Source organism: Tenebrio molitor, chromosome 2 (genome assembly GCF_963966145.1).
Source record: "Tenebrio molitor chromosome 2, icTenMoli1.1, whole genome shotgun sequence".
In the NCBI taxonomy this organism is placed as follows: domain Eukaryota; kingdom Metazoa; phylum Arthropoda; class Insecta; order Coleoptera; family Tenebrionidae; genus Tenebrio; species Tenebrio molitor.
Window position 1 is genome coordinate 24723354 of NC_091047.1, and position 22549 is coordinate 24745902.

A 22549-nucleotide genomic window follows, 5' to 3' on the forward strand; every position below is an offset into this window, starting at 1 on the left:
TATATTAAAAGTTATCGTTTGGTCCATAGCTGACTGAAAAAAAATAAAAGAATTTTTAATTGTGGTTCAGCTTATTATGAAATTTTCAAGTGTGCCGTGAAAAACAATTAAATACAAATAGCAACAAATGTCAAGTGTGAGTTTGAAAATTTTCAGGTGCAATCTTGAAGAGTTTTATTATTACTTTCTTAGAAAACATGAATATGTAATAATAATAATTATTATTTTTTCTATTAACTTTTTGTTTTTGACGAATTACGATTTTTATTACACTCGAACATAAAATAATAGTCAAATGACTGCTATCCTGCATGACTGACAATGTTATTTTATACTTAAATAAAAAAAGTTTAAAAAAGCAGATGAAAATTTCTAAGCTGACGTTTAGATGACATTTATCGTACTTTGTATTCCGATTGTTTTCCACAGCACTCTTAAAAATTTTATAATAAGCCGAAGCACAAAAAATGTTTTTTTTTTTTTTCAGTTAGCTATGAACCAAATGATAACTTTCAATGCATCATTAGATTCAGAAAAAAAAACCTTACCAGACCAAGCCTGCCTAAAAAACTATGTACATGTGTCCATTAAAAAAAAAAAAGTTGACTATCGTTAGCTATTGAAGATAACGCCAAAAAAATACATTTTATGGCTGTCAAGTAGCGCTTGAAAAACCATATCTTTGATTTTTTTGCTCATTGAAATCGGGTAATAAATAAAAAAGTTATGCGTTGAGGCGTTTTTCATCAAACAGCCTGTATATCTGTTCGTTGGCCCAACTTTAGTGTTACCTCAGAAATATTAAAAGTAAATATGAACCAAAGTGCGGGTGTCTCTTCTTAAATTTAATTTTGTTGCCTATCAGGAAAAATTTCTAGTCGAAGCAGCCGACCATTCTTATGACGACGTTTACCAGGTTGTTAGAAATTATTTTTGTTCGTAGTCTACTGTGACAATTTTTATTCACCGCATCATACTTTTCAAAGTCGATAAAGTAATAAAAACATGTCTAGTGTAATAAGAGAGCCAAATTGACTCATCAAGTGGCCCTAATTAGGTCATTTAAAATTGTCTTATTATTACTCTAATGAAACGTTAATGGTCTTCCAGTAATCATAACGTAAGGAAACAAATTGTTGATGTATTTCAGATGCTGTTGTTAGCTGATTAGGTTACCAAATTAAACAATTGGAACCGGCAGAAAACGCTTCTGCTGATTAAAATCTACGTTCAATTTGACGCAACTCAATCGTCTGTGAACCAACACTATTTGTTTCTTAAATTGGCGTTGGATTTTCTCCTTCACCGATGTGAACAATCCCGATCGATTCGGTCTTCCAATATAATCGTTTATATTTAATTCACCACTTCTGACTCACTGCCCAAACAAAAATCACCTCATCAATAACGAATCAGGACTAAATTCCGTCGTCCCGACGTCCACACCAACGACACTTCTTTGGCGGTGTCGTCGACCCGCGCCCCGCGTCACGGGTCAATCTTCAGCTCACCAAAACAGTCTGCAAAAACTGGGTTATCTCTCAAACGCCTCAAAATCCCCTTTTCGTATTATCCGAGAACATGCAAGCGCGCAAACTGCTAACGTCATTTCCTCCAAATGCTCGATAATAATCCAATAAGTGGGTCCATCGAGCGTAAATTTTCCCCAGATTGGAATGAAATTATTCTCTTGTAATTGTTGTTTTGCCCCTGTAGGGCTATGATCAGCGGCATCATCCTGGTGGTCTTCATTTTCTGCTACTGCTGCCACAAGACGCAGCGGAAATCGCAGACGCACTTGCCGCCGTATTGGCGGGACCCTGGAGGATTGTCGATGGAAATATACACCGTCGAGGCGCAAAGTGTGAGTACTAATGCACCACACCTCATAAAGCAAGCGAGAGGATCGCGCGCGTGCTGCGGAAGTTGCGATCACTTCCGACGAAACTAGTCGGAATGACAGAACTGGGCGGACAAGCGTCCTCAAATTAAAACCAAATTATTGACATCTTTATTGACAGTTTTATTGACGTGATTACAAGAGTGGAATGTGCGTTTAACGATAACGATCCGGCAAAAAAATATTGCTCTAGTGCTTTTTTAGCTTCATTACGGCAGTATTGATTATAACTAGTGCGTCATTATCTCCCTCGCCGGGGTGATCGATGGGAGGGGTGGTGATTATCGCGAGCTTCACCCAAGAATTTACGTAAAAAGCGTGACGTGTATTTGACAGGAGGGCGAAGTTGCAGTCGCCGATGCGAAACTCGCGTAATTTGATGTTGGCAACACTGATTAGACAAGACGCGGAAAACCGTAATTCCCTAGACTTTAAACTCGGCTTGTACACGTAAGGTTTTTCCACAATAATTAATCTTTTAATAATTCACAAGTAGGCGGCGGATTCGGTTTGTATTATTAAATATAAGCCGGCGTGGGTAGCTTTGACTGTCCATTGTTACACCAACTGTTACTTATTTTATTTAATTCCAACCACCAATCCAATTTGTATTGTGTGATGGGAAATAGGAAAGTTGAGCGATTAATTTAATTTCGACCGAATGACATTTTCGACGGATGCGACATATAATTTTCATTGAATTTTGTGGAAACTAGATGAAATTTCCTACTTGGTCGTGTTTTGGAACGCTTCCATTCGAAACTAAATTACCGGAGAATTGTGGAACAATCAATTAATTTCTAATAATGATGACTCAAAAAGGCTTGAATGGGTGCCATTATTGGGACGATTTTTTTTTTTCAAAAACTAGTTCAACTGATAAATTCGGATTTGAGTGATACTTCACCACGCAAAAAAGCTTGGAACTGCCATAATCTACAGTTTTCAATTACGGTGGCTGCGAAAGATATTTATGGTTGTGAATAATTTACAATTGTAGTGAGTGTCAACATAATAAAATGTACACATTGTTTACTAACGTTATTGAAATTTCAATTATGTCAATATGTTTTAAACAAATTTATTGAAACAAAAACAATAAGAGCTAAATATTAAATTTAATAAATTTTTATACCTAGGGTCCATAAATAACGTATAAATAATCCAAGCGATGTTATCAGGTGACGAAAATTTGTAATCACTTTTAGTTACTACAAATATGGAAAATGTTTGTTCTTTTGTAATCAGTTGTAATAACTGTTGATACAAAATTTAAAAAATATATCTAAATACTTGAATGAATAGTGCAATATTATTTTGCATAATTAAAAAGAAGATATTCTTCAGTTTTTTGTAGAATATCGCTTGATCCAAGAAAGATGTTGTTCTGCTCTTTAAATTTAAATCCAATGGAAAACATTTAAAGGCAAACAACAACTTAAATCAATTCTTGTAAGATGATCATTTAGGTATGTTCATTTACCATACATATTGGTTCATGTATCGGGTGGGTGTTCATTTAAATTTATCCTCAAAGTTGGCGTGGAAGAGTCCGATTGTGAACTCGTCAGTCTGCAGAGTAAAAACAACGCAAAAAGTGAGGTTAGACTTAAACCGCTGATCCGTGATCTGTAATCCGTGATGCGTTCACAATCGACTCTTCAGCGCCAGCTTTGAGGAGAAATTTAAATGAACACACGACAGTTCATGTGGAGTAGGTATGCATAGCAAAATTAGACATCTTCTCTCCGTGTTGACAAATATACTGCGCCAAAAAATTGTCGTAACACTAAATGTATTTTTGCCTTACTTAAAAATGGCAGAAGTAATTGAACCAAAAATAGTATCACTTATTATTATGTTAATATTATGTCAATATTATGTTAGGACGCTTACGTTTGTGTACATATCTTTTCTCATCATGACAAACAATATTTTCGAAATTTGATGTATTGCGACAATTTTTTGGCGCAGTGTAGTCTAGTAAACATGTACAATAGATTACTTTTAATTTTAATCTTGCCGAAGAAGAAAATAATGTACAGTGTTATTAAAAACTTTTGCAATTTTTTTAGCTATATGTAAAGACTAAAAAACACCTAAAAAAGGCTTTAACGAGTGAGCTCGTTGAGAGCTTAAAGTATGAATATTCTAAGCTCTTATCGGAGGAAATAATTTTTTTATCTGACTTCGGTTTCAGCAAAAAATACTGGACTCCACGGAATATGACAATATGAAATTGAGAAGAAGCTTACTATGTAACCTGTGTAACTCCAGATAAATAATTGGTTACCTACAAAAATTACTTTACACTCTGAACAGAATATCGCCTACACCTACTCTAAATATATATTTATTTGAAGGCCCGATATTTTTAAACAAATTTAGGAATTATTTACACCCTGTAAAAGATATTTTCGCAGTTTCGACTTTAATCTGAGGTCATGTCGTCTTGTCAGTATTTGGACTTTTTATGTTACAACCCAAATGACACAATTAATTTTTTTAATGATTTAAATTTACTGTTGCTATACTTATTTTTCTTTTCCAATACTTCACTAGTTGATGGGGACACCTCAAGCAGAGAGTTACACGGATCTTTGGGGAAGCTTTAAAATTAAAATTCAGCTTGATGCTCACGTTGTCACATTCCTAATATACGCGAGTAAAACTGCACCCTAAAGCTGGTTTGAAATAAAATTACTTATGCAGAAAAGAAATCAGAATCTTTTCTCGTCACAGCAGTTCATGTTCTTATTAGATGTGGTGGCATATGAATAACTTACATTTTCCGTCTGAAAATATGAGAATTAAGACACCATCTGATTATTCATTTAAAAATTTTTATTTAGTTTTTTCATTTGTTATAACACGACAATTTGTTAACCATTTCTCATTGCGTTATTAACTCAGATGCAAATATTTTGCCATTTATAAAGCCATTAGTTTAAAAATTGAAATATGTATACCACACTGTGGTTTCTTATCGTGCCACACAATCATAACTTGTTAACACATTTCTATTTGCTTTGATTATACTTTACACATTTTTTTAAATAGATTCGTGCTAATTTTATTAGACGCTAAAAATAGCCCGGGCAAGTTAGCTTAAAAAATAGGGGTAAGGTTACTATAATTCGCATAGAGCTGAAAATTGGTACGAATGTTGGGAACACCATTATAAAAGAAATGTAAAAAGTCCCCATCGCTCCCACATCTGCAAAAAAAGTTATTCGAGGTAAAATGTCGGGAAAATGAGTTTTTCGCATTTTTCAGCCAAACGGTAAATTTTATCATAAAAATAGATCAGACAAAAATTGTAGAGCATGCAATTCTCTATGAAAAATGTTCTTATACTTTTTTTCCTAAGAATAACCATTTCTGAGATATAGCGATTCCAAAAGCTGAAAAAGTTGTGTTAAATTATTTGAAAAACAAGACTAAGTTAATTGTGCTGAAGTTTTTCAAAATAGTAATTCTACTCCACAAGCTGTAATCACCAACGGAATTCGCTTCCTTCTTTCTGTTTACGGAGCTCCAAAAAACTTACATGCTTAGATAAGTTTCGATGTGCAATTGGCATGTCTTCCCCCAACCTCTGCTTCTGCTCAGCAACATCTATTTCGGGTATATTATCAAGTTCAACTGTGGCTTGGTAATAAACTGGCCCCAGAAGACCGGAGTTGGAAATTAGTTGATAATACATTGGAACAAATTCAGACTTTACTCCCACCTGCACCGGAAAAACTCCTCAATACAATTTTTTTGCAATTGCAAAAAGGGGTGTAATGCTAAATGTGGCTGCAAAAAGTTGGATTGTTTTGTTCATTAGCATGTACCAGTTGTCAAGGCCAATCATGCTCCAATGTTGAGTCGCCATTAGGAGAGGATGCTTACGATATCTGCGAGGAGTACGAGGAGACATCTGATTCACGCTTTTAGAACAATTTACTTGTATCCAGCAGGAAGATGAAGAAGAAGAAGTAGAAGAAAAAGAAGAAGACGAAGAAGACAGTACACTTGAAGTACCATCAACACTTGAAGTACTATCAATCAGACGAATAATTTTCCCCTTTTACTCATAATTTACGTCGCTTTTATCATCTCCAATAGTACCATTTTTCATTTGATACAATATTTTTTAATGAAACAGAACCACAATAGATCGTGGAAGAGGCCTACCGGGGAAACCACGTTAAAAAAATGCGCCAAGTACACTACCTCACAGGTGGCGTGGAAACGTGAGCATATTATGAAGAACACAACTTTTTGAATCGCTATATCTCAGAAATGGTTATTCTTAGGAAAAAAGTATAAGAAAATTTTTATAGAGAATTACATGCTCTACAATTTTTGTCTGATCTATTTTTATGATAAAACTTACCGTTTGACTAAAAAATGCGAAAAACCCATTTTCGCGACCTTTGACCTTGAATAACTTTTTTTGCAGATGTGGGAGCGATGGGCACTTTTTACATTTCTTTTATAATGGTGTTCCCAACATTCGTACAAATTTTCAGCTCTATGCGAATTATAGTAACCTCGAATGTGTTCGTTGCCCGGGCAAAAATTATATAAAAGGCAAAATAATAAAATCAATAAAAATCAAAACTTTCTACGGTTTCCAAAAAATGTAGAAACACATGTAAAACATAGTCTGTCCTATACTTCCACAAAAAAGTGAAAATATAAGAAATAAGTACAATCAAACACATGTCAAAGTTTCGTTAATTGCCTACTAAAAACTTTGGTACATAAGTATACAGGGTTATTCACGTAAGATGACGAGCCTGACCAGGTAAAAATGCAACACAAAAGACAATTCACAAAGCAATTTCGATCCCTAATTATCATAATGCACATAAAACATAGACAGCTTTTAACCTCTCTCAACAAAGTATGATTTAATAACAATAATAAGCAATTAAAATCACAAAAGTAATGGGTAAGTAGGATCATACGTTCTATCATCGTTCGAAAACCTTTTCAAATACTAAATATGAACCAAAAATACAAGGGCAGATATTCCTTTCAAATTAATAAAATACCTACATGGATTCATGATTTAATTTTTAAATACCAAGACCAAGGAAAGTGTATTTTGGGTTGCATTTGTACCTGGTCAGGCTTGTCATCTTACGTGAATAAGTCTGTATAGAAATGATATAAAAAGCATAATAATATGTGTAACGTAAATAATGACACATTAAAATTGAGCAAAACATGTAATTAGATCTATTTAGGATTTAAAAAAATAACAGTCAGTGGATAATTAAGTAGAACACTTTTTGTTTTTACACATTGAGGTTTTATGTGGTAAACATTTCAAATTGACATAGCAGAAGATTCATTTGGAAGGTTTTAATGATTTTTTTTTCTTTCAAAAAAAATGTAGTTAATTATTGTTATCAGTATTTTGAAGAATTTATAATATTTAGAACAAACCAGTTTTACGCCATATACTACATTCGCTTAAATTACATACAATCACGTGATTTGTCTTGCCAGTTCGGTATTGGACAAGACTAAACAGAGAGGCGACGACAACAGCGGGGGCAAACACCCTCTGAGTATTGGTTAAGCGAACGAAGTTTAGCTCAAAAAATTAATCAATACCTATACTTAGAAAAAATCAAATTACAAAATAATTTTTGGAAAGCTCCATTATCTGTTATGCAGAACGTTCCGGACTTCAAAACTAAATTAAATCAAGCATCAAAGCAGTGTATTTTTTCCAGTGTGACTTAATGATGAGACTCTTGCGAACGTTGAAAAAAAAAATATAAAATATTTATTTAAAGACATATTGCTCCAGTTCGTAAAAGCTGAATCTTATTTGTTACGATTGTCAGCGTTGTTCCAGAAGATTTCACTTTTTATTTTTAAGATTGTCGTCATAGATGGAATCGTGAAAAATAAATGCGGAATATCCGTGAAGAATAAAAACTGTTGTTGCAACTTCAGCCATTAAGTTGACTCCATCGATCAACATTTGTCGTCACTGCGAATAAGTGTCCAATTTTCCGGAAAACAGTAATCCTGAAGTGCGGTTTGTTTCTTGGTGACACTTCGAACAGCGATTTGATCGTGACGATTCATCGACACCGTTATGATTTAATTTTGTGATTTCCTGTCCGGCGTATCGGTGTTCACCTATGCCGTGTCATTTCTCCGAATTCGCATTTAATTATCTTTCTATAATGCAAGCCAGCTGCGGTAAACACGCCGTATACGCACGCCATAAAAAAAATGAAACTGTTTGTTGATGGTCGTAAAACGGCCGTAAAAATTTAAAAAGCGAATCGAATCGCGCGGCATTTTATTTTGAACACGCACAGAGGAGTGTTTTAATTTCCTGCAATTAAATCTACGTCAGCCTCGCTCCCGTATTTATCAAAAATCGTAAAGACCCGTTTAGTGGACAGTCCGCAGTAAATCGGCGTCGATCTGCGTTAAAAGCGCATTAAAACCGATTAAAAACTCCTTTGAAATTACATTTAGGAACTTTACAATGACTCGAACACTCGACTAACAAAGTTTCATCTCCGATTCGTGCGCTTCCCGCAGGAACTTCGCCCAACTCTTATTAAGTTTCGTCTTTCGCAACTTTTCCGATATATCGATGCAAATTATGTTACACGGGAGTGGTGATATTCGCTGTAGTGTTTCAGCTCGGAGGAGTTCACCGAGAGCCACCACCGACCGCCGACGCCGGGGCCGCCCCCGGCCTACGACCTCGTCGTCCCCATGCACAAGGACTCCGCTTGGGACAAGGCCGACGACGAGGGAGGACTCCCCAGCTACGAGACCGCCGTCAAACTGCAGGCCCCCGGAACGGGATACGTTTGAACTGGGGTGTTTTGTGTACGTTGAGTTTGAAAAACGTGCGGGATGAACCGAGTGTCCTGGAGAAACTCGAGGAACCCTGCCAAGGACCAGCAAATTTATTTAGCTTATCTGTTCGAATCTCCTTGTGAAATGCTTGGGGTAGTTCAGTTATAAAACTTTTAATTAGTAGATGAGTAATTCAATTTTGTAGCGTTAAGGGCGTAGATGTTTAGGCGAGATTATGCAATAATGTATGATATGTACATAAGATTCAAGTGTAAAAAAACACCAATTAAACTAGGAATTGACCGAGCAAGTGGGCGAAATGGCCTTTATAGAAGTTCTAAATTCCTTCAACTTTTTATATAGAGTGGACCTAATTAATTATATGTCAAAATACAGATTATTCGAGATTAGAGGGAGCTGTCTAATGAAAATGTTCCTAAGTTGTATTTGAATAAATTTTATTTGAGTCATTTGATTTTGATCTTGAAGAAAAACGACCCCCCAGCTATTATCTTCCTTTAATTAATCAAAAGAGTACTCTCCGAGAGGCTGTTTATAAATAAAGGATTGTTGAAAATTAAGACTGAGAGCAAATAACAAAAGATAAGTAAAACTAATTATAAGAAGTTACCAAACACAAACAGCCTGATGTATGAATAAAAGAACTATAAGAATTACTAGTCCATTCAGAGTATTGCAGAGAACAATAGATGAACATTTCAAAAGCAAGCAATAAAAACTGTTAACAATGTTATCGCTAATTATCAGAAATACATAAACTTCATAAAATAATAATATTGACCGTATTTCTTAGACAACGCATTAAAAAATTGTGTTGCAAAATTAAGATTAAAACTAGTGACAATGCCAAAGTTAATAAAATTAACTTTGCATGAAAACAGCAACAAGTTCCTTGTTAGTGTCTTGGGAGATAATTTTGCTAGGTATATCGTGTCTCGCTGTTTGAAACACAGACGTTGAATAATCCGAACGATTTCACACCTACTCTGCTGGATTCAGATATGGGATGTCTGCTGACCAATTCGTTACGAATGTGTTGGGTGATTCAAAATGATTGTGGATAAGTATGACAACTATGTACGAAAATTTATGTGGCAACTGTGTGGGTAGGATAGAGTTTCTTTGACAGTTCATAGTGGCGCAAATTTGAAAATTTTCAAATCAATGTGCAATGGTATAAAAAAAATCAAATGCACGCTTATGAAATGTCATACAAAATGTCAACTCTACTGCAGTCACACAGTTGCCACATAAATTTTTGTACATAGTTGCCATACTTATCCACAATCATTTTGAATCACTCAATATAACACTCTGTTTGGTTATTATTAATGAAACGAGAAATACTATAAAGGTGAGTTTGTTTGTTTTCATTAGATTGATAAATTCGGTGGATGAACTAGTTATCGTTGTTCTCAATAGGAAAAATACACCGGGTGCCCCAAAATTCGCGAAACAACTCAATGGGGCAATGTCAATTAGTGTTAGAAAATAATGAGAAAAATAATTAAAAAATTCTATATCTTTTAGATTGAAGATCTGGGAGCTCAAAAGGTGCAGCTTTGATCTCATTTATTTCAAATATTAAAAAAGACTATTTGTCTTTTACTAACCAGTGGCACAATAATTTTGAATGATTGTGATCAAGTTTGCCATTATTTTCTTCTTTATATCCAGCACTTCCAAGAAGTGATTTTATGTCGATTTTACCTCAAATAACGTATGGCAAACATGGCTTTGATTTTTTTTTCTTATTTCCATGAATACAACAAAAATGAAATATTTGCAGACTATTGGGATACAAATAATGTTTTTAAATGTTGCCAAATTTAGTGCAACAAATAGGTCTACAAAAAAGATCAATTTTTTAAAAACATTTTTACCTGATACTTTCATGAGTAATGACTACTTAATAACGTACTGCTAAACTAATCCGCGAATTTTGGGGCACCCAATATATTTGAGCAGATGAGAGAAAGAAATGTTTTATTAATCATTCAGAAAACAAAAATTTGCTGAAATTGATTGGTTTTTCAGTAATAATAAGATGAGAAGGTGTTATCTAAGAAATTAAAAAAAAACTGGTAGTTCGGGAGGTTTTAGTCTCAAGTAACAAAAAAAAAAAAACAATCAAAATAAGCAGTTAAGATGGTTGCAGAAAATGGTTTTCTTCGAAGAAAATATTAAGAGAAAGTAATTCAGAAATATAAGAAAAAAATATACATGTAGGTACTCACAAATTTAACAGGATAACAAAGGAGAAGAACACCACAAAAACTTAAGGATCACCTTTTATTTGTTCTTTTCTTTATTTATTTGACTTTGTTTTTAATTCATACATCTCGTGTCTCATCCAAATGAATATGGAAACAGGTGTTGTCTCTTGTTATATGTATTTGCATTTATGGTAAAAAGAACAATGTCATTACACTGTAACAGTTGTAATGACTTCATTATCAAGTAAATGTTCCATGACGTGTTAAGTACTGATTGTTTCATCAATTTATTGTAAAATATGTACACCATAATCATTGATGCGGAATATAACGAGTTGTGATAAGCAAAATGTATATTTATAGATACAACACGATATACAGCGTGTTGCATTTAAAATGGACATACACGTCTATCGGTTTTTTTTTTGGAGTAGATTTGAATTTTTGCACTGCCCTAAAACTTTATTTTAAGGCACAGTTCTCGATATTTTTCTTCGTGTTGAAGATATCAAAGAAGTTATTAGAAGAAGTTGTTCAGAACTCAATTTTGATCTCGTGTACAGAGTTTCAAAGCAAAATTCAGATTTCATATTTTAGTAATTCTTAAGTTCATTGGTTCAGTTTGTATTTCAGTTTCTGTTGAATAAACAGTTTATTATGGTTTTTTAATTCGTTTTTGATAAGTTCTTTCGTCTTCATGCCACTCTTCAAAACTCAAAATACTGCACTGCAAAATACCAAAAAAAAAATCAATATGCGAATTTCGCATTGAAACTCAGCACCTGGGGTCAAAATTGGATACAATGTATTTAACGCGAAGCAAAATGCCAAGAATTGGCTATATTTGCGAGGTCACAGTTGGCTGGGTTTACAATTTACAGTTTAGTTGAGTACGTTAAAAGATGTACCTCGTAAAGTTATACGACTGTGGAAAAATTCAAATTTTTAGTATTGAAAACACCAAAATATCAAAATGTCTTTCATCTTTTATACTTTGGTATGAGCTACAAAAAAACACTCTAGGTTCCAAGGGTAAGATTACCTTCCTTTCGCGTACTGTTTCGTTGGATTCCATGGGGACTTCACGGGGACTTCACTTCCTTTGAGTGAGAAATATTTCTTACTTATCGACTGTTTGGAATACAAAATTAACAGACAAATTCAAAAGCGAATTCAACGGTCATCCAAATTCATTAAAAAATTCTAAGGGAAAAGTACACCCCCAGTTTCGGGTTAAAGGTACCTAAACGAAAATAGCCACAAAACATGTCCCCCTTCGAATTAATTATTCTGGTCAATTTTCGTCACAAATGCTTCAACACGTTGAACATAATTTGCCCTTTTCACTTTATAATAATGAAGAATAAACTTCAATCTCAATCAGATTTGAAATAAAAACAGTAATGTGAATGTGTGCACAACATATCGTTAATTATTTTAGTTACGATGGCGTGTTGAGAAAGCATTTTTGAAAGTCCAGGCATTCACCTTCGTTTCCTCGATCCATTTGAACAGTAGTTGTAATACGATGGGAAGTCATTAATTTTGTCGTTTCAAAAAATGCCCTCATTTTTCTAAATCAGACACCTGAACAACTTGTGAATAACAATCAAAAAATAATAGAAACAGTAAATAGCGGTGCCACTATTAAGAAAGCACTAGCATCATTTAATTAGTGAAGTTAAGCAGTGTCGGGAGGAGTGGTCAGTTTGGATGGGCGACAGCTGGGAGGGAGCCGATGGAAATAAATGCATTTCATTTAAACATCAAATTCTGCAAACCTTACGGCGATAAAATGTCAAATGTCAAAGCCAGTGGTTCGATGCAGATGCAGAAATCAAAATTCCATCAGAATGAGCAACTGAAAAAACCTTCATTTCCGCATCCTCCAATTAAATTATACAATTTACAACAGTTTAAATAGAAAAAATAAAATATCTCTCTTATTGTACTAGTTGTGGTGTAGCGTAATAATTTATGAAATTAAAGTTTCTGGCAGCAAATCTATGTTTTACTCATAATCTCAAAAAGACGGGAAACAGGAAAGACCTGCGGTATAAACGAAAGCGTATATCCGACTACCTACTTCATATCTCTTTGATACATTTTAATTGGTTACTATCAATGGTGTCTCCACTTACACAAAAAATACGTAATTACATGTGGAGTTCCCCAAGGTTCCATAATATTATTTTCAACATATGGCCGATTTCTTACAATTTTAAAAATATCTAGGAATTATTTTAGACATTTTAAAATTAATTTGTGTAATAACTATGACTTTTATCTAATGTTTCGTTTTGCAACCGTAGTCACACTCCTTCATTATGATAAAGAATACCTATGAAAAATAAAACTCAGCGTCTTAGCTTAATTCATGCTACACAATTTTTGTTTAGTGCTTAATAATAGTAATTATACACCAAGGTAGAGAAGACCTTTTTTTAAGCTGAGGTAGTTTATTCCCCGAGAAGCAAAGCTTCGAATAAAGAAGCGAGGCTTAAAATTGTCTTCTCTACCGTGGTGTATATATTTTTTTTTTCACTACTAGATACGTTAAAACCCTTTCTAAAAATAATTATTAATTAAATTATTTTGTCCGATGCGACGATCCGAGTTCTCATTTTTCAATGGTTGCTATGAAAATTGAAAATCGTCTGTCTACGTTAACCAATGAAATCAAAGAAAATCTTTCGTTGCTAGGTGACGGCTGTTCATTATTAACCACTGGTTAATTAACTAGTTATTAACTAGTAGGAGAGAAATTCTACTTCTGGGTTCAGTTCGAGAGTCAATAATGACGCCTTCTAAGACCAGTAGTGAAAAAAATATTAAATGACTCGGATAGCATTTTGAGTTGATCATATGGTATAATACAGCAATTTAGGAACAGTGCTCAGCATCTCAACAACTCGTCAGCTTTCAACGGGGAACAGTACTCGTAAGAATGATTGAAATTATCAGATATCGCAACGAATGCAATTTATATTTTACATCCTTAAGCATATTGACATTACTTTTATTGTTTCCCTTATCCAAGATGAATCCTTACTATGAGTATAAAACAAAATCCACTGTGTTATTTCTTATTTTCCAGAAAATCTCCATTACCTTCCGCCTGCAAAACTACTAAAAATAAACATTCTTAATCGATAACCGCTTTTTTAGTTACAATGAATGTTTGCTTCTGCTTATGTTCAGTTTTCTCCACTTCTTTTACTTCAAACGAATTGGCAACAATATACTTGAATGTGTAAAAAGTATGTATAACACATCCGCAATCAGATGGTTCACATAGTGTGTCTTAGATTATGTAACCAGAACTGAAACAAGGTCATTTATCCAATTAAGTTTGAACGGAAATAAATCTGGAAAGATAATAATTGCAGACATTTTGTTAAGAGCATGACATGGTTTCCTGGTGCACTTTTACATAAAGTATACAAAAACCAACTCCTTTGTAAATCTTGTAAAATCGACGTACAGGTCGAGCTAAGACAACCTTTTGGTTTTCCGTGGGTGACGTTATTTGTTTTTCCTTTCTGCCCAGGTTGTGTAACTTCCTCACTTTTGACAGTTTATGTTGGCTGAAATATTCCACAAATTCGTGATTCGCGCTCAACGTTATGCCATTCACCCTGTGCTTGAATTTACCTGCGCACCGATAACTCCAACTTATCGTAAGCCATAAAAAGCCCGCAACATGCATCGACGACAATCGAATGGAGCAAACATGAATTCGTCCTTTACTATCTCCAAAATAAAACGCACTCGTGTAATCTTAGAACCACGAGACTGTAACAAAGTTAACAAAGCGACTGAATTTTTATTTGAGATACCTGCACAAGGTACTCGGAGATATTCCGTTTCAAACTAATGATTTCGCGTAACAATGTTTAATGGCGTTTGTATCAGTTACATGAACTCCTATTTTTGGAACAATTAAGCCGCATGATTCTACGGAAGCTCCGGCGGAAAGAATCTCGCACTTAAGCGTCCTCAATCTAAGAGAAAAATCCCCGTTTGTTGTTTTCGTGTGCTATTAAATCCTTCAGAAACGATAAAATAATAGAAGGAAAGCGCCGACGGAGAATTATTGAGGGGAACATCCTTTCAATATTTAACACGTCATAAGGATAATTCGACAAAGACTAGCGAAATCCCTTTAAGCGTGGCACGCCTTTGAAAATATTACGGGTTATGCAACCGAAAAAGTGTTCCCTTGGGTCTTTCTAACTTATGAAAAAATAATCTGAAGTGGGCCGCAGAAGAAATACGATTTACAGCGCTGCGACAGTGATTTATGGGAATTGTATTGGGTTCATCGATGCGAATTATTGTTGTATCGACATGGTAATTCTCATATGTATGCATGTATGTACATGCCCTTTCGGTTCGTCTCGTCTAAAAATGGACTATCCGCTTAGGATAATACCGTACATAAATATTTATGCTCTACATGGTGAGCCACCAGAATTTTTTGATTAAAAACAAATAGAATACCACAATTACTGAATGGATTCAACCAAAATATTTAAATTATGCTCAATTATGTTTCAAAAACGAGCGACTGTGAAAATAAAATCATAGAAGACGTGTGGCAACAGCTTTACATTATTGCACATAACAGCAGAATAAGACTGACATGACATAACCCAACTTTGAATTTGCGAATTACAGTAGGTACTATTGGACGGCACAGCAGCACGTCAAATGACCGTGACTCATTCATATAGAAACCGTTCCCAAACCAAGATTATTTTTGATCTTGCTGAAACTATTAAGACCTTTATTCGTTACTTCAAGATAAGTCATAACGTTTCAAATCTTTTTTGGCAGCAGTGCCTAGGTCTTTTTGTGCTTCGCCCAGTTGCCGACCTTGACTTCGTCTCGGTCTTCAATCTCTGGGCTTAGCACAAAAAGATTCACTTCTACTCTTAATGCTATAATCTACTATTTTACTGATTAAACCTTGAATTAAAAGACAACGACAAAAATCCACAAATTACAAGAAAATCCCTTCCCAAAACATTGTTTCGTGAAGAGGAATATAAACTTTCGGATAAATATAAAATATCAAGGAACAAATATTTATTTTATTCAAATCATGTCGAATAAAATTTAAATTAAATCATGCTCGGCCACATACTTTACAATATAATGCATTCTCTTTTTAAAGCTGGCATTATCTCGAATGGGAATTCGAAATGTGTCAGAAATATCTTGACCACTTTCAGCTGCTTGGGCCATATCAGGGACCTCGTCCTTTTCTGATAAAGAATATTTGTGTATCATGTTAGTCATGATTATTCCATATTTAGAATATTTCTTCCAATCTTCTAAAAATTGCTCAAAAGGATACAGATGTTCTGAATCAATTCCCAAGTTTCTCACATAATTAATAAATGTGTTGTGATAATTCTTCAAAATAACATCTAAATCATCCATATCTTCTTTGGACAAAGTTGCAAATAGAAAATATGACAAGTCCAAGATGGGTGAAGTTACTGATGCTAGTTGCCAATCGAGTATCGCAACTCTTGTCGGTACATCATTCTAGTAAAACCACACATATTTAGATTGATAGAAGTGAAATCTAAATATATGTATAAACTTACGGTTTGTTGGTACATAAAATTGTTGCTCCAGCAATCACCATGAACTATCACTTGGAGTCCTTCCGTGCCCTGCGTAATTTTCTTGAAAAATGGTCCAATTGTGTGTTTGAAATTTTTCCATTTAGACATGATCGTTTCGTCAAGATCATCTTTCAATAAATCATAAACTTCGTCCACTATATTTGCAAAAGCAGAAACCATTCCAGTTGATTCTAGGAACTTTGTGAAAGTGTCTACTATTCCTTGCTCCAACTGCTTAAAAGTGTCAGGTTGTTGGGTTTTCATGGCAATGGAAATGGCGTGATATTTTCCATATTCTTTAACCACCATATCTATATGGGCTCTGGTTAAGGGTTTCTTTCTGTCCCATAAAATATATCCATTCTTCTTCAAATTTTCCAAAGCTATGACTTCCATATTCTCGGTCGTAAACGTTCCGTAACATTTTGGTACCTTATCAAACGGGTCTTTAACACCTCTTTCCTGTTGAAATTTCATAAAACACGGAAACAAAGTGTCATAAACATAAATTTCGTTTAAAAATGCCTCTTTCACGGGAGATTTCTCCCTCAGAGCCTTACTTCGTTTGGCACATTTCAAAACCAGATGATAGTCTTTTTTTGTTCCTCCTTTCGTGACTGCAGCGACATCCACGAAAACTATATCTCCAACATAACCATCACCTTTCTCAGAGTTTCCCACAATTTCCACCGTCAAGTCTTCGACGTTTTCATTTTTTAAAATCACTTTCAGCCACGATTTTATTTCGTCTACTTCACCCATTGTCACCAATGTAAAGTGAGGATGACAATTATAAAATGTAACATTTGGAGTACATAAAATATTATCACTTAACTACTAAGATAAAAAGATAAACGATTATTGTATTTTAATTCTTATCAATACTACTTCTGTATCAACCAATAATTCTTGGTAAAACTAAAGTATTTTAAGTTAAATAAAGTTTTATCTTAATTAAAAGATACCGCCGCCTACGTTACAAGTGAGTTTGAAGAAAATTAATGAAACAAACAATGAACAGGAGTAATTATTGAATTATTTAAAAAAATATATATTCGAAATATTTTTAAGACATTAAATAAACTAGGCAAAAATGAATAGGGAATTCCACATTTTTTCTTAGAAAGCAAAATAATTGCCCCAATCCTCCCACGTATTCTTAAACACTAGATAAATTTAAAATGTTACAGGTACTTGAAACATTACATTTAATGTGTATATTTATTTATTTCTAACACATTTTATTATACATTTTAAACTGTATTAACAAAAAAATCAAAAATTGAAAAATTCCCTATTCATTTTTGCCTAGTTTACTTTCCCAAGGCATTTTAAACAAATATGAAAGTACACTTTTATAGGACCATTTTCAACAAGAAACTGTAGTAATGACCACAGCCTAGATTCAAACAAAAAGATAAAATCAGTTCACAATCAGTCTTCTTTAAAGATCATTCAATGTTAAAAATGTCTAAATATCAAATTGAAATAACTGCTGTGAGCACAAAAACCGTTACTACTTTAAGAAGTTCATGACCCATAAAATTAGTTGTGCGAAATAGGTGTTTCTTAATTTCCATTTTGTCAAGATTTTTTTTGTTTTAAATTACTTGTCCTGTCAAGCACATATTTTAGGTTTGTTACATCTACAAAGTAACACCGAATATACACAAACTTATCATATAAAGAATAATTGTAATCCATTTATTTAATTTCTTAAAGGTGACTGAAATGTGAAGAAACTTATGTGGATGACATATAAAAAAAATATTGCAACTGTTTGGCACGCAGTTTTTAGGGGAACAGGCATGATAAGCAGAATAGTTATTTGTATATCAAGGCCGCGAAATCATTATTTAATGAACCGAAAGAAAAATTGTCTCTGATTTGTATCAAATATTAAAATGACGTTTACTTTAACGGTCGTCATTAAAAGCAACGGTCCCGAAATTGGATTTCTCGGCCTATTTTAGGTAGGTACGCGAAGTGGTCGTTTCGCGCGCGGTTGCACAAAAAGATATTTATTTTCTCAATAATTTTAATAAATACTTCAAGATTCGGTGTAGATAAGAAATAGAAAAGCTCTTATATAAAATTCTAACAAATGATTGTTTCACCTTCTACATTTTGGCATAAATTATATTAATTAATAGAAAAAATGTTGAGGTTAATGTGGGGATTTTATTGTTGCGCTTAAAATGATATTATGTATTTTTTAAGATGACTTAGAATATTCACAGTAATATGTATGTAGCTTTGTACATTTCATATGCAAGATCAAAAATGCTTTGCTTTACGTGTTACAAAAAATTATTCCAGGAGCAGAGCCCAAAGGTTTTGTAGCGGCCTGAAAATTCTTATTAAAATCTAAAAGTCATCAACTCGTCATCTGCACGACCCAAATTCATATCTATATTTCCTTGGGGAATACTCTGGCCAAAAATGGAAAAGTTTTGATTAAAATCGCACATTACAAGCAATTTTCAAAATTATGTGACTCTTCTGAAACTGACAGACGAACAATAATAATAAAACCAAAACAACGAGATAAGTTTGTGCCAACCTGTAGCCGACTGCTTGAGAAAAAATCTTTCTCTTAAAAAACAAACATGTCAAATTCATATCGTGTGTGACCTTGCAGACACTATTCTGTTATTGACATTTCTGCCAATTGTGAACTTTTCAAATAAAACTAACAACAGATTATCTGTTTCGTTTTGCGGAAGACAACAAAACACTTTCAACATTTTTATGGAGCGAAAAAAAAATTCTTAGATGAAATGATGAATGGCAAACCAAAACACTAAAATAAAATATGTGACAAGTTTTTCTCCTCCGCGAAATGTTCAGTCGACAACGAGTGAAATGGTGCATTTTGACGTGACCACTCTGTATGTTTGGATGCAGCAGTTTCGCTTCATTCTTGTCCTAGTTCTTTTATAAGGTAATCGATTGGTAGATACAGCTGAAAAGCGGCAATATTGCGACTCCCATATGGCATAATATTCAATTTAAAATCTCTTTACTGTCTTGACATTTTATGTCTTGTTGGCTAAAATAAAAAATGCACGTGTGTGTTGGTTGTTTATTTAGTCGTGTTGGCAAATGTGGCGCTTCTTTTCCGCTCATCTTGCACCGACAAACTGGAGCGAGACTGTCCCGTTAGCTAGTCTTACATAACTCAACGACAATACAAAATGTAAATAGCCCGAGGAGTGTTTTCCTTGGGTGTTTATTTGCTAAATGCATATCAGACAAAATTAAAACAAACCGAACGTCATAAACAGACGCTCCATCAGAGTTCGCTCTGCATTTGCAAAAACAGATTACCACTGACACAAATATCCTTTCAGAGGGATTAAGGACGTCTCTTCTGTTTGTATTGATGTAATAGACATGTTTTCCGCTCCGGAGGCACTTAACTACTATTGACAGTCCATTATCAGAATCAGAAATGAAACATTGATCGACGTGTGGAAGTCAGTCCAAGGCGTCTCCAATGTACGAAGCAATTAAAACCGAGAAAATATAAAAGTTTAATTAGAGTCGTAAATCCAGGAAATGAGAAACTCGCTGGTGCATCTCGCCGCTGTGTTTTTTACTCCTGATCGTCTTAGCGAAAAATATCTGCAAGGTTGAGGGGTCTAAGACAGAAGGTAAGTAAGTCAGCAAGTGAGACAATATCCGCTATTGGAAGGAAATTTGCTCGTCAACGCAAATCTATGAGATAATGAGTTTCTGATTACGTATGTTGGAAGGCATTAAGGATTGATAGGGAGGGGCAGGAGGCGAGTGGAGGTAATTACTGCGTTAGAAGACTTAATAGATACGAGTGGCTTCGTGGATGGCTTGTAGTTTTATTTTCTCGGGCTAATGGGTGTCATAAAGAAAAAAATAATTGAAACACAAAGGCGAATTTCCACGTTCTGCCCACTTAGTCTTAATCCTGTGAAAAATTTAAACGCGCCTGCTTATTTTTTATAAAGGCGCTGAAGGAGGCAAGTGCTGTACTTAATTAATGATGCATCGTAGGGGCGGTTTATGAGAGATGGTGAGACATTTAGGTTGGAAAAATGAAACGCTTACGATTCTATGGATGGGTCAATTTTTACTTCTTCCGTTTCGGGAGCGACGTTTCAAATTTTGCATGACAGCGTGTAGAGTGTGACGGAAAATTGATCCGCGTCCTTTTCAAATGTTATTTTTTGTTTTCGAATAGTGAAGGCTATTACAAACTGACAAAACCGAAAAAAAATTGAATGATTTTAAATTTTGTTTTTGCCCGACCAAAATTAAGTCATTTATTATAAACATTTTAATAACAAGCTGGAAAAGTTATTAACAACTATTTTACTACTCGTTGTGGTGTCGTTGGGAATAGACTTGTGTGTAAAATTTCACATCACTAGCTCAATTCTAATTAAGTGAAAATTGTGTTATAAAATACCCAACAGAGAAAACAAGGTGAATTAAATAAAAATATTTAAAAATTAACTACAAAATGGGATAACAGTATATTATTCTGGGAGCGGGTAATGATGGCTATGATTCATGACGATGACTTTGTGGCACGAGTCGAAGGCGAGTGACGTAATTCATCTGAGTGAGTAATACCCATGACCTGCGAGTAGAATACTATACTTTTTTACAACTATGAAGAAAAATTGGTAAATAAGTTTCATTATATGTAATATACTGACGTTTTACAATTACTACTGTCTATACTGCGTGAGTTTTGAAATTATTATTCAACGGGCCGTGGGTAATGCTAATGCTAATGATCCTGTTATCTAATAAAAAAAAACACTTCAATAATTACAATATTATGCAATAGGAGTAGAAAAAAACAATTACTGAAAGAGGGTGATGAAAAACAATGAAGTAAGCTGTGCAGCCTTTAAACCTTCTAATCTAGATTTAATTAATAATTTTTTTGTAATAAAAAAATGAGTTTAGGAATTTATAAGCAGCAAAAGATCACTTTTAGGGTGAATCTAACCTCTTTTTAGTTCATTTTCAGTGGCACTTTTTTACACGCAAAATCGTAGTGAAAATAACACTTTTTTACACGAAAAATCGTAGTTAAAGTAGTACGTTTTTTGCATCATTTTATTCCATCTTCTTGGAGATGATTGTCAAAGCATACCTATTTTTTTTTTGTAATTTTTCATAAATCGTTTTAGACCAAATTTCTCAACTTACATCGATATGCAAAAAAACGTACAACACGTTATGAATGTCTTTTTTTTCACTTATTTGCTTGATTAACTCTGGCTACGCCCTCGTTAATCAATCTGCAAATTCGTGAAAAAAAAATATGACTTTCATAACTAGTTGTACAAATAACTATTATGCACCCAGTGACTTGATTTAAACATCAGATTTGCCATAGCGACATTTCTAAAGTATTATCAACTTATCAAAAATTATTACAACCTTTGATAGCCGCCTCGTATTCTTTGTTTGTTAAAATTACTTTCTGAGCTCACTTAATTTTGTAGATTAATTGCTGAAATAAAAATTAAAAATTTAAGATTAATCTGATTCATGTAGGAGTATTTCACCATAGTGCCCGAAGGTAAACAGAGTAGTTCCAAAGGTTAAGTAATAAAAACTTTCTTTTCTTCGTTAGTTTCGTTTGATTAGTAATAATAATAATGCCTTTTTCTTCCCTTAAATGCTAAGACGGGAGATATATTTTCAATATCATTAATATCATAACAACAATTCCACAGAATTTTTTTTAGTTCTTTGTATAATTATCCCAGATATGTGTAACATGAAAAAATAATTTAAAAAATCGGATATTAATACGAAAATAATTTAACGTTAGTAACATTTTGCTCATCAGTCTAGTAATAGTAGTATAAATTAGTAATTTGTTTTAACCGTTAAGGCAATTTAAAGTACTGCTGTGCTCTGCTGTATTAATTAACATT

At 33.9% G+C, this 22549-nt stretch overlaps 3 protein-coding genes across 5 annotated transcripts in view; 1 reads left to right on the forward strand and 2 right to left on the reverse strand.

Moving 5' to 3' along the window:
* The window catches only part of s-cup (stanley-cup), a 41946-nt gene extending 32742 nt beyond the window's left edge, over positions 1–9204 (forward strand). Inside the window, exons 4-5 of the mRNA XM_069040103.1 lie at positions 1717–1864; positions 8564–9204. Of these exons, the coding sequence (XP_068896204.1) occupies positions 1717–1864; positions 8564–8749 (334 nt within the window). The 3' untranslated portion in view covers positions 8750–9204. The remainder of the gene's footprint in view (positions 1–1716; positions 1865–8563) is intronic.
* fdl (fused lobes) overlaps positions 1–22549 on the reverse strand; it is a 91356-nt gene that overhangs the window by 22142 nt on the left and 46665 nt on the right. The window lies entirely within an intron of this gene.
* On the reverse strand, positions 16048–17435 carry LOC138124050 (uncharacterized). The gene is made up of 2 exons (XM_069038966.1): positions 16590–17435; positions 16048–16527 (listed from the first exon to the last, which is right to left on the reverse strand). The coding sequence occupies exons 1-2, from the start codon at positions 17370–17372 to the stop codon at positions 16093–16095; spliced, it is 1218 nt and encodes a 405-aa protein (XP_068895067.1). The 5' UTR covers positions 17373–17435; the 3' UTR covers positions 16048–16092.